A 16228-nucleotide genomic window follows, 5' to 3' on the forward strand; every position below is an offset into this window, starting at 1 on the left:
CTTTTTTGGTGGGAAAATTCAAACCTCTTCCAACTGTTTCATCATCTATAGTAACAAAATGAAGAACAAGTAGTGAAATTTAAATTGATTTCGAACTTAGTAATGTTTGCTAACAAGTTATATCACTTAATTTGACATAAGAAGTGAGCGTAACCAATGTTTGTTGTTTAACTTTTTAATCAACGCTGATACTTTAGAGCAATTGAAGATTGTTTTTCCTTTTAATGCTAGTAGAGGTCCCTTTTTAACTGTTTTGTCGTACTAAATCGAACAACACAAAGAAACATGTAAGTAAAACTAAACCATAACGAAAAGCTAAAGTGTTTCCTATGAAACATAAGGAATCTGCTGATTAAGCCCAGTTGCGATTCTCTCCCTTTATTTGTATCTTCTAACCTTTTCTTGCAATAGTTTTTTTTTCTCTTTCTTTATTAAGAAAGTTCATGTGCTAACTTTTGTCTGAAGTTGTAATCCAAACTAGTAAGTCTTTCATAGGATAAGATTTAAATCCAAACCAATCGGAAATTTAACTCATTTCTGATCCTATTCACGACAAAATGGTAAACTCGAACTAGGACAACAATTACTCCTTGAAGAATAGAACAATTGGTTTTTATTGGCAACATACGACGAGTTCTAGAACTCCTCCTAATAATCTTGGTTTTGTCCGAAAATAGAAAAAGTAAAAATATTTACCCACTTCATGAGAACACACAAGACTTATGTCTTTTAAAGCACTACTACATTCGGCATGGCAAATCTGGAAAGATTACATGTAACTTGTCAGATCATGCGGCATAAGTTAACGAAAAAAAAAAAAAAACCTCGGTTTGATGTGGTTTTTGTGCGGTTTAAATTAGATACGGTCGGTGGTTTAAACGAGATAACCGTAAGTAATTTTACAATTTTTTGAAAAGAAAAATAAAAGGAAAGTAAACTTTTTCCAATTAGGTGAAAAAAAAAAAAAAATCGAGAGAGGGTTTCCTTCCTTCTACAGATATATCTTCCCCTTCTGCTTCGTCTTCTTCCTCCTTTTTATTCCTTGTTCGTATTCTAGCGACTGAGAAAAGCACATAAGCGTTTGTGTGTTACTGTTTCAGATCCGAGAGAGAGAGTGAGAGGCAGTTTATCGGCTGATAAGATGAGCAGTAAGGTCAGCGTCGGCGGCGGAAGTGCCGGAGCGAGGAAGGGCAATAACGGAATTTACGATATTCCGTCAGGGTCTAGAAAAATAGTACAAAGCTTGAAGGAGATTGTAAACTCTCCCGAGGCTGAGATCTATGCTATGCTTAAAGAGTGCAACATGGATCCTAACGAAGCCGTTAATCGCCTCCTCTCTCAAGGTTCCTCTTTTTATTTTTTCCTCTCAAATTCTTGTGTCGGCGGATTGTGTTTTAAGTAAACAGTGAATTTGTGCGGCGGAGAAAAGTAGGGTTTGCATGGTTCCGGAGGAGGTTTTGTCAAAATTGAATGATTTTTTAGGGTTTCTATTAGGGTTTGATTGGGGTTTTAATTCTAAGGGACCAGAAATTTTTTTTGTTATTTTCTAGCATTGAGTCCTTCTCGAAATCTAAAGCTGTGTTTGCCTTCAGTGGTTTTTGTGGAACTGTCAAGTTTTTTAGCTGGTTTTGTTACTGAAATCCTCAACTTTTGTCTTTTTTTTTGGGTCGTCTCTGTTGCTAATGATTTGCTTTCTTAGTTCCTGATCTTCAATTTCGTACTATTCTTTTTTCAGCATTTCGTGTTTAAGGTCGTTTTAGCTTACTTTCTGGTGAAAGTTAGTTATCAGCTTAAAGGCTTGGTCTTTTATACAGTTAGCGTCTATTTATTGATATTGATACTTGTTTTATTTTTTCTCTATTCAGATCCTTTTCACGAGGTAAAGAGCAAAAAAGAGAAGAAGAAAGAGGTGAGTTAATGCAGAAACTCAGTATTCTTATGGCATTTAGACCAGGGAGTGTCTTTTTCTGATTTTCGAGTACAATTTTGGCATTTTAAATGCAAACTAATTGGCAAAAATGTGTGTACTACTGTAGTAGTACAGGTTTAGACCATGTGTGATACCATCGACTTCTGTTTCTAGTCATAATGGTATTGAAATATTGTTGCTGTTATGTTGTTATCCTGAGGACTACTTACTGCCTTACGATTGCTTTGTTACTAGCTGTCCTCATTGAGTACCTGACTCTAGATGTTTTGCTGGAATCAAATGGTTTCGAGTTTTAGCTAGTTATCTGAATTTTGGCGACTTCTCTCAAGTCTTTTCTTTTCTATTCAGACTAGGGATATTCCGGATTCCCGGCTGCGTGGTGCTAATAACACATACAACCGCGGTGGTAGAGGTACTTCTGATCGCTATGCTGGACGAAGTGGATCTACCCATTTCAGCTCTACAGGTATAAATATGCTCTCTTTGGATACATAAAAAATTATAATAGTTTCAGCCATAGTATTCATGCTTGTGTGCTTCTGTTTTTCAGATTCTGGAAACTTCCAGGGAAAATCTACAAACAAGAAAGAAAGTGGAACCCAGAGTTACACAGGTTCGTGGTCTTCTGCCTCGGGAGTGGCAAACCACCATCCGACACCACACAGGTTTTTCCTTTGACTGGTCTCTTTCTTTTGCAGTATGAAATTTGGATGCAAAATATAAAAAATCAGTGAAGTTCTGTGTGCTTCATATTGAATCAAATAAATAGTTTCATATTTTGCACATTAAGTTAATCATTGTATTGCTAGGATCCATTTAGTAATGATTCAGTATTCCGAGGTTATGATGTGCTTAAGGAATATCAATGTGATCATTTTGTTTGATCTTAGGCTGTCCTACATTAAAAACAAAGCTTTAGTTGGGTCAAACTGCGCCTGAGGGTTTAAAGAGTTTATATGACCTATGGCTTAAGTATGTAGTAGAACATCACAATTAGTTTTACTGGTTCATTGCAAGTATTTATTTTTCCGAAAGATCTGAGCTAATAACTTGACAATCTTACTTGTATAGTATCTGTTTGATTAATAACTCCCGCGGTTTCTGATGTACGGTGCATGTCTTTTGCAGTAATCCTGTTGTCACGGAAAATAAATTGCCATCTGTTGCCTCGGGCGACGGAATATCATCGTCACAGCCTGCTTCTGGACATCAAGCTGCATGGTTTGGAGCTCCAGGCCAGATGTCTATGGCTGACATTGTGAAGATGGGTAGACCACAGAACAAGACGACAACAAACTCACGACAAAATGTCAATATGCGTTCTGAAATAAATCAGGACCATGAAGTTAATGCAGATCACCAGGTCCCTGTTAAAGATGAATGGCCATCGATTGACAAGCCATTGGCTCCTAGTACATCTTCTGTATCAGTAGCACCAGCAGAGTCAGAGGTTTCCAATGGTCCAGCTGGTTTCCAGTCCGACAGAGAAGATCAACATCTGAGGGACCGGTTAGAAAATATACATTTAGCAGATAATGGCCCTTCTGAAAGTCGTGGAGTTGATCATGTGCAACCTGACTCGGTTTCTGGTAGAAATGTACAAGAAGACTCGGGAGTTTTGTCTGAATTTGATGGTAATCAATATACATATCAAACGCAGAGCCATCCTGTTGAGCACCCCAAAGGTAATATTTTGGATCTTTGAAATGGTCTCAGATATAAAATGGTGTGTGTTTGTCTGATTTTTTTTATTGCTGGCTACGTGAGCAACTTTGGACTTATGTTGTGAATGACAATATGTCTCTTCATCTATTAAATCACAATTATTGCTAGTGTGTGCCATTATAATCAAAATCTTTTTTCTGTTCCATAGTGGGGCAGGCTTGTGTTTATTGATCATGTGAATACAAATATGCTTATAGTTCTGCTGGGGGTAGATGAAAGCTTCTTTCTTTTTGGTTTGTTCCGATACTATACATTGTTTGTTACGTTTTCTTCTCTCAATTATCTTTTGGTGGTAGAGTTGATGCTCAATGATTGAAGCTTTGTCAAAAAAAAGTTTGAAACTCAGTATGAGGATCTTTTGGTGTTATTGATTGTATCTTATTCACTGTCTCATTATGACTTCTCAGATGAAGATGATGTTTCATCTGGTTCGGCCAACTTTCAACAATTAACAATAGAAGATCATGATCAAGAAGCATCGCATGAGCAGGATATACCTGCTGTTGTTATTCCAGATCATTTGTTAATCCATACAGAGGAATGCTCGCAATTAAGTTTTGGAAGTTTTGGAGGTTTTGGATCAAGGCATGTGAGCAACAATGTGGAAGAGACTCCTGATGTAGCTCCACAAATGGAACATTCTGATGCTAGGTATTCCATTACTACTAATATTTATAGGTTTCATTTATATCTTACTTACCAACTGATCAATGCTTGTTTGCAGAAATAATGAGTTCTATGGAGATGAACATCTTGAAAGTACAGCCAATGGAAACATGGCCCATGCACCTGCTGCTGGAAATTTTGATGATTCTTTAGAATCTAGGCGAGAGGTTTTGAAGCAAGAAAATTCCGAGACCGCTCAGGAGCACCAGTATACATTTGCTCAGTCTGAGCAAGGGCATGCTTATGAAGCTGCTAAGCAGCAGCTGAATACTGCATATGATGCCTCACAGACAAATGCACAGAATCAGATGCAGAATCTTGCTGCATTATCAAATGTAATGGTAAGCTCATTGCTTTTTCATAGTAGCACCATCTCGTTTCGATTTTTTAACAATGCATTTAGGCGGTTCATACTTCTGCTGAAAAAGTAGTTTTGTGATCTCTGGATGTGATGCGAGGCTAGGGATGCCTATGATATTCCGGGATGTCAACATTAATTCTTGTTTGTTTTTGCCTCAGCAGGGGTATACACACACAGCTCCCAACACTTTATTGGCACAAACAGCACAAAATGCGAGGGAGCTTGACTTCCAGTATTCACCTTTTGCACAGTCTATGCAGTCAAGGAACAGCAACAATGCTTCATCACTAGGTGGGCAAAGCATTCCCATGCCAGAGGTAAATACTCCCTTTGCCTCTAAGAAACACGAGATGTCTTTTGTTTTTACCAACTTCTCTTAGCTTTTATTTAGTAGGAAGTAGTGATATCTTGTTAACTGTCAAAGAAAAAATGTTTATGTTTACTTGACTGAAGGGAGTAGTTTCTATTCGGAAATTGATTTTCTAGATTCTTGTCTGGCACATAATTTAATCTTGAGGGATCCAACCCAATTATACAACAAGAGGAATTTGTATCATTTTGATTATATATTCTCTTACATTGCTGCAGGTTCTCCGAGGCAGTGGAATCCCGGCAACAACCCAGCAAACCTTACCTGATGCTAACATCGCTACTGGACCAGCTCTTCCACAACAGCTTCCAATGCATCCTTACTCTCAACCCACAATGCCTCTAGCACACTTTGCAAACATGATTGGCTATCCTCTAATGCCTCAAAACTATCCATACATGCCCTCCGCTTTCCAGCAAACGTATGCTGGTAACAGCTCCTACCACCAGCAACTAGCTGCATTGCTTCCGCAGTACAAAACCAATCTCTCTCCCAGTAACTTGCCTCAGTCTGCATCAGCGCCTGCCTCCGCTTATGGATTTGGAAACTCGACCAACGTTGGATCCACCGGAAACTTCCCTCTTAACCAACAGTCTGCTCCTACCGGTTATGAGGATGTTCTTAGTTCTCAATACAAAGAGAGTAATCATCTACTGGCACTTCAGCAGCAACAGCAACAGCAACAGCAGCAGCAGCTGCTGCTTCAGCAACAGCAGGTAATTTCTCTTTTATGGTCACTTTTATTACCACTTTCTATTGATTTCAGACATGAACCATTTGATGACAATCTTCCCCTTTTGATTTCAGAACGAAAACTCGGCGATGTGGCATCACGGTCACGGTTCTCGAACCATGTCAGGCATCCCGGCTAACACGTACTACAACCTCCAAGCACAGCAGCAACAGCAACAGCCTCAGCAAGCAGCAGGCGGGTATCGTCAAGCTCAGCAACAACAGCATTATGGATCTCATGGCTACCCAAATTTCTATCAATCCCAAACAGAAATGTCTCTTGATCGCCAGCAGCAAAACCCTAGAGACGGTGCAGGGGCTCAGGTTGGCCAGCCTTCGAACCAAACCCAACAGCTCTGGCAAAACTCTTACTAGATAATGAAAGAGTGTTTTTTTTTTCTGCTTCTTTCGGTTATAGAGCTTTGTGTGCATACCGTTTGAATTTGGAAACTAAAACTGTTTCACTAGAATTCGCTGATTTGGCTAAAATGATTTATCATTGACCTTTAAAAAACTTTTAGCGCTTATCATTGATCTCATTAATTCAAATTGCTTCATGAATTTGTTCTTAAGTGGCCATAACACATAGTTTAAACTTGTTACAAAACTCATTTAGTTTTGGAAAACTAATTTCCATCTATTGGTCACATAGCCAAAGTAAAATACTGTTTTAAAAACTATATCAACAATTGATATAGCATCATTATACATCTGAATAAACATGGATTATATGAGTAACACAATAACTTTGTTATAGATCTTTTAGTTCTGTGCTTAACATGATTTTGAAGCTCGTCTCAATATCTGTAGAAAGAAAAATGCAAAATCTTAAAAAGAAAAATTTGTCAATAAATATTCATGATAGCGTAAAGAGTTTAATTAGAAATTTAGAAACTTCTCATGAGCTGTATAAGTCATTGGAGGGATTGTGGACAACGTCTAAATTGAACTAATGTTATCAGTCTAGTTTTTCCAAGTAGCAAACATGCAACTGTCGAGTGTGTATTATAGTAATACAAATGTTACCATATTATACAAAATTAGGAAGAAAAGAAACTGCGTATGCATGACCATGATCTTTCATTGAATCATTGAACAAGATATCATTATATATATATATATATATACACACACATATAAGTGTATGAATTATCATAAAAGATGGTTGGATGTTAATGCGCATACGCACATGATATTAAACTCCAAAAAAGCATAGACACAATAAGTCGCATCCACTTCAAAAAAAAAAGAACAGAACAGAAAATAATGGACGACACTCTCTATCTTACTGTCAATTTGTAATCATAAATCTCCACATTATATTTCATGAAATCGACTTAAACAGAATTATAGATGATGATATTTTTTTTGTCAACGATGATGATACTTTTACTTTTACCAATGACATATTCGACCTGCACGAATCATCGCATCTTAATCGAGCTAGAGTTGAAATCTATAGGAGTTTGAAATGGAAATCTTTGTGTTTTAATAAATCAACTTCGAAATGAAAATCCTAAAAAGAAGAAGTTAAATTAGCCCCAACTCACAATTAACAAAAAGGCCATCAAATAACTGGAGATTCTCTCTTTTCTCTACCTTTTGGCTTTTGCAATGAATATGTTAACCCCTTTTGTAATATTTCTTCTAACAATTTCACAAGTGGAGAGACCATCCAAACATTACATACTTCAACCCTCACTTTTTTCCATTTCTTTGTCATGTAATTATTCTTTTTGTTGACTGTTTTTCTTAAAGGTTCCTCCATTAGTCAATACTTTAAACTTAAAGTCTTCTTACTTATCTTTTTCTTATGTCTTTAATTAAATCTAAGTACAACCCACCTTTGTTAATAAACTATAAATTTCTTTTTTACTACCTTCCTAGCAAAACCTTCTTTCTCTCCAGTTTGATTCTCTAAATATTTCGAATAAAAACGCAACTTCCTTAGTGACTATCATACTGCAACAGGTTTCATAAGCTTACATAACAAAGACAATACATATAAAGAACAACCATACACTAAACTCTTTTCTATCTCTTTTTTTCCCCCTGGAAGATACATATACATATCTTCTCTAAAATATTTATGTGATGTGTATTATACCTCCCCAACCAATAAATGTATAATAATATAGACAACAATGAAACCAAACACCACCACCCACAACAACAACAAAAAAGTTTCTTAACTAAACACAGATCATCATCATCACAACACAGGTACGGAGATGGAGATCGACATCGGAACAGAGACATCCGTCGTAAAACTGCCGCCGTCTCTATTCCCGTTCGTATTCTCCACAAACCCATAACCACCTGACCGCATCGCCGCGTTCTCCCTCCTCTGGAAAACCCGAGCAAGCGAAGCAGCTTTCCGTCTAGCCCGCTTCGTCCCCGTAAACAAAGCGTCTGCAGCAACCCGGCGATCGCCGGAGCTCTCAACACCTTCTCCGCCACGGCGGCTCCACCGCTCCTACAGAGTTCTAACAACGCAGCCACCGCGTTCTCTTTCCCTCTCGGTGTCCCGCATCTCATCATTCCCATGAGTCCCACCACAGCTGATTCCTCTTTCCCTATAGCCTCAGCTCCAAGAGACTGTCTCACTAACAAAGCCAAAGCTCCTGCTGCTTCCTCCGCCACGCCTTCGTTCTTCAGAGCTCCGACGAGGCTCGACACTCCTCCTCCTTGGATCATTCTACTGCAGTTATCAGGATGCGTCGATAAGTTATACAACGCCGTGACCGCGTCTTTCTTCCCTCTCGGCGTCCCGTTCTGAAGCAAAGACGCTAACGCCTCGACGCATTGGTCAACGATCGCTATCCGTTTCTTGTACTCGTGTACTGCTGAGAGACTGAACAATGTGGCTGCTGCGTTCTCCTGCGCTTCCACCGTGAGACCAGAGACGAGCACGCTTACTATACACTCCAAACAATCGTCTTCCTCCATGATCCGGCTCTTGTTCTTCTCGTATATGGAGAGATTAAGCATCGCGGTCACAGAGTTCTCTTGCGCGATCGCGTTTTGGGATCTGAGGAGGCGGCGCAAGTGCGGTATCGCGCCTGCTTCCGCGATGAACGCGCGGTTTTCTCTTCCGGTTTTGGCCAAAAGACGGATTTCACGCGCCGCCACTGTTTGAGCTGCTTCAGAGCCATCCGCTAGATACTGGATAAGGATAAAGACAGTGGCTTTGTTTGCTTCGACGGCAGCTTTTGTCGGAAGAGCCGACGCGAAAGCTTCGTTTGGGGAATCTGTGAACTCTGACTCGTAAGATATGCCACTCGCTGTGCACCATTGCACTATCAAATTCTTGAGAGCTCGATTGGGAACGATCCGAGAGTCCATGAGCATTTGACCCGTTTTGGGACAAGTACAGTGACCTTCTTCGATCCACCTCGCTATGGAGCTCCGATCATAAGTCTGCCCTGTGGAGATAATCACAGGATCCGTCATCAAATCTAGAGAAATCGGACAAACGAAATCCTTTGGAACTGTTATGAATGTGTCGCCAATCTCCTGCGCGACGAAGCCTTTTCTTGGTTTCTTCGGATTCTCGATTCTCCACTCTAATCCGTCTTCTTCGAATCCGAACAACAAGAATCTACAGTAACGTGTGATCGCCACGAACCCGTTGATCACCGAACCCGTGGGCTCTAAATCGCCATCGTGATTCACAATCTGCTCTTCCAGAAACTCGATTTCGGTTCTGAAACTCTTCGAATCCCTGATTCGTAATTTCTCTAAGAAGAAGGATCTAAGAGCGACCTGATTCGGTATCTTCCCGTTCTCGAATCCGTCGAGAAGCGTGTAGAATGTTTCGCGTAGCGTCTCGTCGTTGTTATCGATGTACAACCTCGATTTCCTGGATTGTCTCTGCAACAGCTCGATTTGCTCTCTAATGTCGTCGCTAAGACCGAGGTCGTTGACAGGGAAAATATCCAAAAGAGTCGAAATCTCTTGATTCAAATCATGGAAATAGCCAGAAATCGACGGGTTTTGAAGCAATAGCCATAACTTACTGGATTGAGCGCAGTAATCGACGAGGATCTTGGACCTGTAGAGGAGAAGATAAAGCTCCTTGAGACACAGCAACGCCGTCGACGACGACGAGGAGGAGGAGGAGACGGAGGTTCTTCTTGAGCCCCAGCCTGATTCGGAGAGGAACTCGAACAACACGACGAATATCTCGATCTTACGAATCAGGGAACGAGCGTTCCGGCGTTGGAACGAGAATCGTACGCCGCTGAAACAAGAGACGATCTCCGTCGAGATTGAAGCTAGGGTTTGAACAAGAGCGACGCCGGAGAGGTCAACGGGAGCCAAGAAAGCCTCTAGTGACGGCGATCTCCTCCGCCGCAGAGATGAGAATATCGCCGCGGTAGCCATAGAATCCGGCGGGATTTTCTCGTGGATTCCGAATCCGTCCCTTTAATCCAGATCGAAAGATAAAAATCCACAAAAGATTGATGTATATACGAAGAACAGAATCTAATTGAAAACGAAGAAGAACAAAAAAAAAGTCAGAGAAGAAAGAAGAAAGCGAAAAAGAGATTAATGGTACTTTCTGGGAAAGAAAGAAGAAGAAGAAGGAGAACGCGTAAGAGAGAAAAAGAAGGCTAAGAATTTTCTCACACTTTTAATTTTTTTTCTTCTTCGTTGTCAGATTTTTTTTTGTTTTTCTCTCTCTAAGAAAGTTTTTTTATCCAGCGAAAGGTTTCAGTAAAGTCAAATACTGGAAATGTGTAAGTAACGGATAGAATCCATTTTTCTGTCCATTCGATATTCTATTCCTAAAAATAAAAAGAGAAATCTAATCCAATAAAAAATCTTATAATTACTGGATATTTTTTAAAACCAATTTGTTTAAATATTGATTTACCCATTCCGACTCATAATTAATGCCTTCTGCAAAATATTTATGAGTCTCGAGTATCAACGTATGTATTTTTCATTGGAGTATAAAATATGGAATCGTGTGTATCCCATAAATAAATCATAGTTTTGTTTGACCAACCAGTAAACCATTTGTTTAGGTCGGCAACGTACATGGAACACGACATACAATAAAACAGCATTTAATTCTTGACAAAAAATTTTACTCGAATCGTTAATTGGTACGACAAGAGAAAATTCGTGACATTATTAAAACAAAATACTGACAAGGAGTCAAATGACCTATCAGCCACTTAATTATACTCCCTATAGAATTAAATTAGGCTGTAATAAAATAATACTCTTTCTATTCAAAAATATTTGATGTTTAAAGTTTTTGTATATAGATTAAAAATTCATTTAATTTTTATTTTTTTTACACTAAAAACATTGTTTATAATTTATTTAAATATAATTCAGCAAATAAAAAAATAATCTGCAGAATATAAAAGATCAAAAACAATAAAAATTTAATAAATTTTACATTAAAAAGTGAGAATATCAAATAATTCTAAACAAAAAAAATCTTCTAAAACATCAAAACAGAAAGCGTAATATAGATAGGAAAAACAGTTTTTTATAGTATAAACATTTTTATCTTATAAAAATACATTAAAAAAATTTTTTAGAAAGTTTCAACAAAATAATGTTTATATATATAACTAAATTGAATACCACCGTTTAAAAGAGAGAGAGAGAAACGCCAATTAATGAGATCCCCAAAAGCTTAGGATTATTCTTACAGAAGACTATATGAATCATGACTATTCATAATGTTAGAAGAATCCACACGATTATGAAAATATTATACGAATAAATTGGTCGGACGTATGAGAAGATTCATGTGGTATTATATCATCAATTGGTAATTCAAGTGTAACAAAATGTACTCTAGGCGATCAAAAGTATTAAAAATTGCAATGTGTCAACTCAAACGGGATTAGCAGAAACTCAAGGATAATTCCATGTTATATCTAGGCATACCGTGAAAGATTATGAATAAGCAAAAGTAACTCATTAGGCTCACTACATAATCAACATAATTGCGGTCTGCTCCACAGCCTTATTTGAACACCTGTGGAGAAACGATCCTTGATTGCCAAGCATATAAATGGAAGCAAATTGAATGATTCTCTGTGAAAACCAAATCTACTTATATTTCGGTTGGCGAATCTCTCTCCAAATATCTAAACCCTCTTCACTCCTACGTAAAGATATATCCTCCCAAGCCACCTTCGCTTTACTGGAAGCATTTTTTTTTTGTTTTCCGCTACCCAACTATTACAATCACATTTGGCCTATCTTAGAAGTGGTTTGAAAACCATCTTCGACCGGCTCATTATGATCGATTTGGGAAAAAATAACTCCTCTCGCTCGAGCTCCTTTTGCAAGACTATCCGCCCGGACATTTTGAATTCTCGGAATATAGGATAAGGTAAACTCTGAAAAGCTCTCGCGAAGTATACAAAAGGATTCCAATTCTGTCTTAAAATATGGCCAGTCTGCTGGTGATTCACACATGCTCACAAGATCCGAGCAGTCGGTCTGAAAATGCACCGACGTCATCTGTCTTTCTCTCAGGCATGACATAGCCCATAAGAGGCAATCCATCTCGGCGTGAAGAGCCGAGAGGCTTCTACGACATCCCTGTAGACCAAAAATCTCTGTTCCTCTGCCATCCTTAAAACTCCAACCAAGGCCGCTAACCTGTCCGTGATTGATCCAAGAAGCATCAATCCGGCATATCGGGGTCTGCGGTACCTCGGGTAGTGATATCGGGACCGGAGGGGGGGCCAACACCTCAACGTGAGCAGCATCATCGTCTTTAGCTTGGTTTGCTAATCTCCAACTTTCTGCTTCCACCTTCGCGTGGATCAAGGTGTTTTCCGGGGAAATTTCTTTCCCGTTGAAGATTTTCTCGTTCCTTGCTTTCCAAATAAACCATAGGATCCAAGGATATACATCTTTTTGAGGATCTGTCATGTCTTGTTCTTTTGTTTTCCAAAAATGAAAATTCATATTTTGATAAATAGAGGTACTCGGGAAGCCACCCGGAAGGGACGGAAAGTCCGATAACGCCCAGACTTGTAAGGCCGGGGGACATAAAAACAGTAGATGGTTTATAGACTCCTCAGGATCCCCACAACGAGGGCAACGTTTGTCTGAACCCATATATCGGTAGGTGAGGTTCTGACATGTAGCAATGCACCCTGATAAAGCTTGCCACATAAAGTGTTTCATTTTTCCAGGTGTACGGACTTTCCAAACATATCGTTGTAGGGCTGTGATACTCGGTTCCCTCAACGCTCCAGCTTCCCGTTCTAACTTCGTCCTTCGAAACAGATCATATCCCGACTTAACTGAATAAAGTCCCGATTTGGAATGATTCCATGCATATCCATCCAGGGTACGGGTACGGCTAGGTCTCAACCCGAGGATAAGGGAGACATCCTCAGGTTGGAAAAAGTCTCTAAGTAGGGGAACATCCCATTGCTTTGTATCTTGACGGATGAAGGAGTATACCAAAATTCCCGGGTCCCGGAATCCGATCTGCGGGGCGGCTCTTGGCGGCCGAGCTCTAAGATCCGGGATCCACGATTCGCTCCAAACTCTCGTATTTAGGCCCGATCCAATCGTCTTCCTCAAGCCCATCTTCAGGAACGGTTTTGCAGCCATTATACTCCGCCACCCATAGGATGGTGAGTAGACATTTCGGTCCTTTAGAGGATCCGATTGTCTGTAGTATCTGCCTCTTAAAACCCGAGCCAATAGGGATGAAGGATACTGAATAAGTCGTCATAGCTGTTTAGCTAGAAGGGCTAGGTTAAAGTCTTGTAAATCTCTAAATCCAAGGCCTCCCATATCCTGGGGAATGCAGATTTTATCCCAGGCAATCCAGTGTATCCCGCTGCTGTTCTGCTTTGAACTCCACCAAAAATTAGCTATAGCACTCCACAATTTATCTGTCACTCCTTGGGGTAATAGAAAACATGACATGACATAGGTTGGAACCGCTTATGCAACTGATTTTATTTGAATTTCTTTTCCACCTTTGGAAAGAAGTCTTGCAGACCAATTATTGACTCGGTTACTTAAGCGGTCATGAACATAAAAAAACACTTTCCTCTTTGATCCACAAAGTTGTTCTGGGAGGCCCAAATACATACCCATGCCGCCCTCGGATGAAATTTCAATGGCATTCTTGATACCTTGCTTAAAAACGGTCTGGAAGCATTGGATGAGTCAATTTAAATATTCAAGCACTCATCATAGTGTTTATATTTTACATTTTAGACTTAACTGACTTTACAACGTCGTTACTTTATATCCCTTGTTTTAAATACAAAAGTTGGGATCAAAACATCTAGAATTCACAAGAAGTATACAAACGAAGCAAAACAATAGATTCTAGCAATATTAAAAAATAGACAAATCAATCATAAATTTTCGTTGTCCTCGCGAAATCTTTTCTCAAAAAAAAAAAAACAACTTTTGTTATACGTATTTTCAAAGATTTTTTTGTTTGTTTGTCTTATTTCGACTGCTTCTACGAATTTAAGCGATATCAGATTTAATTATTCTTGCGTATGACTAAGATTTTTCTTCCATGACTGGCATTGGCTGTTTCTATAAAGATTAATTGTTACCATAAACTGGAAAATTGTTTAGTCCTAAGTCGTTTATTTTTTAATAAATACTGTCTGACGCTCCTTTTTTCTTTTACTGCTAAACTGTTATATATTTTGGAAATTTGGTCAGTTGAATTTGTTCGTAGTAAAGGATGTACAGTTCCTTAGATAAGAAGAACCCTAGGCTATGTAAGAAAATACTAAGAACTTTGGACAAAAAAATAAAAGAAAATGTACTAGTGAAGCGTTGACTCTAAGAAATGTGAAGTATCGATGGAAGCGCGTGGAGAAATGTAAAGTGTAAACAAAGAACGTTCACTGTTTCTTTAATTTGTTGCGTTCGTAAATTACAACCAACCAATTCAAACCTAAACCAATTTTAGATCTTGATATTGTAAATAAATTTTTTTTTTTTTTAAATAAATTTTCATCCTAAATGAGCATATGAACATATCTTCATATCTTTGCAATATGTAAATAATTTTTTTGTTCAACAATTTTCATTTCATTTTCTTTGTTTTTTGCGTTAACAGTTTACAAAATGACTCTGATTAAAGCACTACAGATCTGATTTACTTATAGCATTTATACGTAATTACATAGAAAGGAAAATTACATATAAAATTCTCAACTTAATTTTAATGAGATTATTAAATTTTTAACTTTTCGTGTATCCTAAAAAGATCCTAAGTATTTTTTCTACTCATTTTAAATTCTTAATTATTATCTGTGTAATCATTTTGCTTCAATTGGATTTAGGAATTTTGCTTCAATTTTATTGGAATTTCGTTTGTATCGAGTTTTATGTAACCATTGCTTAACCACGACGAGTTACTATAACTAATTTGTTAACTGGATTTGAATTATGTTTCCATTTTTATTAAATGTCGTTTCGTATACGGTGTAATCTAATTATACAGATAATAATTAAGGATTTAAAATAGATAGAAAAAACATTTGAAGTTTTTTTCTGGACACACGAAAAATTGAAAATTTAAAAAGTTCATTAAAATTAAGTTAAAAATTTTATATGGAATTTTTTCTACAGAGAAATCAGAAATAAATATAGTTTTTAGTATTTACGTTTTAAAAAGTCTTCCACGCACTTTATTTTCCTAAACAAAACTGAGTCCATTATGACATACTAACCTTTAAAGTTTAAATCCTCACATGTCTGAACCGCTTTAATATTTGTGACAACATGAAATTACAAAAGCCGATACTTTGTCGATTGTCGTAGTTGCAGTTTATACAGAATCACCTCACGTGATGTGCCACATAAAAAACACAACACAAATGTGGGTATAATCTTTTACATTGAATATATTATACGTACTGTTAAACGATCCAATAATTACAAAGTCCACAAACTTGTATTTTTGGTTAAAGTGTGAATATAAATAAAATTTTTTAAAGCAACTTAAAAGGTAAAAAATATCATTTTTCTTACATATTAGAGGATTGAAAAAATTTAGAGTCATATAAATATAGACACACACATAACATAGTTCAAAAGTGTGTGAAGGAGAACCAATGATCCCTTGTGCACCGCCGCCGAGCCGAGCCGAGCTCGGACTCGGGTCTTGGGTTTTGGGGAATGTGGAATGTGGACGTCATTATCACGCTGATTAAGTGCGACGCTCCTCTCTCCTTCGCTATATATATCGACCTCTCCTTTTCCATTTCTTAATCGCTCGACAAAAATTTCAATCTCTCGCGTCTCCTTTCTTCTTTCAAAAAGAAACGTTTAAAAGTATATCGTATAATTTTAGTTTGTACATTCTATAGTTGGATGTTGCGATTATACGAATATCAGTGGTTGTATCATAGAATTCATTATCTCATCCAACCGTCACATTGTGGGAGATATTTTGAATTAAGGA

General features: G+C 38.0%; 2 protein-coding genes across 4 annotated transcripts; one reads left to right on the plus strand and one right to left on the minus strand.

The window, feature by feature from the left end:
- The first annotated feature begins 1012 nt into the window (after positions 1-1012).
- LOC18992157 (putative uncharacterized protein DDB_G0268364) lies at positions 1013-6311 on the plus strand. 3 transcript variants are annotated; one of them, XM_024152400.1, is made up of 10 exons: positions 1013-1343; positions 1866-1909; positions 2279-2396; positions 2481-2595; positions 3059-3615; positions 4063-4306; positions 4380-4662; positions 4841-4999; positions 5271-5768; positions 5860-6311. In XM_024152400.1, the coding sequence occupies exons 1-10, from the start codon at positions 1142-1144 to the stop codon at positions 6157-6159; spliced, it is 2520 nt and encodes an 839-aa protein (XP_024008168.1). In that variant the 5' UTR covers positions 1013-1141; the 3' UTR covers positions 6160-6311. The 3 variants fall into 3 exon arrangements, with proteins under 3 accessions (XP_024008168.1, XP_006415582.1, XP_006415581.1); XM_006415519.2 differs by having other exon boundaries at positions 4380-4656; positions 4844-4999; positions 5860-6276; XM_006415518.2 differs by having other exon boundaries at positions 1014-1343; positions 4844-4999; positions 5860-6276.
- Positions 6312-7789: 1478 nt separating this feature from the next.
- Positions 7790-10370, minus strand: LOC18992158 (U-box domain-containing protein 17). The gene is given in 2 exon segments (XM_006415520.2): positions 7790-8193; positions 8196-10370. Coding segments are annotated over 2 exon segments (2172 nt in total). The 5' UTR covers positions 10171-10370; the 3' UTR covers positions 7790-7996.
- Between the last annotated feature and the right edge of the window lie 5858 nt (positions 10371-16228).

The sequence above is a fragment of the Eutrema salsugineum genome, unplaced genomic scaffold (assembly GCF_000478725.1).
Source record: "Eutrema salsugineum unplaced genomic scaffold, Eutsalg1_0 scaffold_5, whole genome shotgun sequence".
NCBI lineage: Eukaryota > Viridiplantae > Streptophyta > Magnoliopsida > Brassicales > Brassicaceae > Eutrema > Eutrema salsugineum.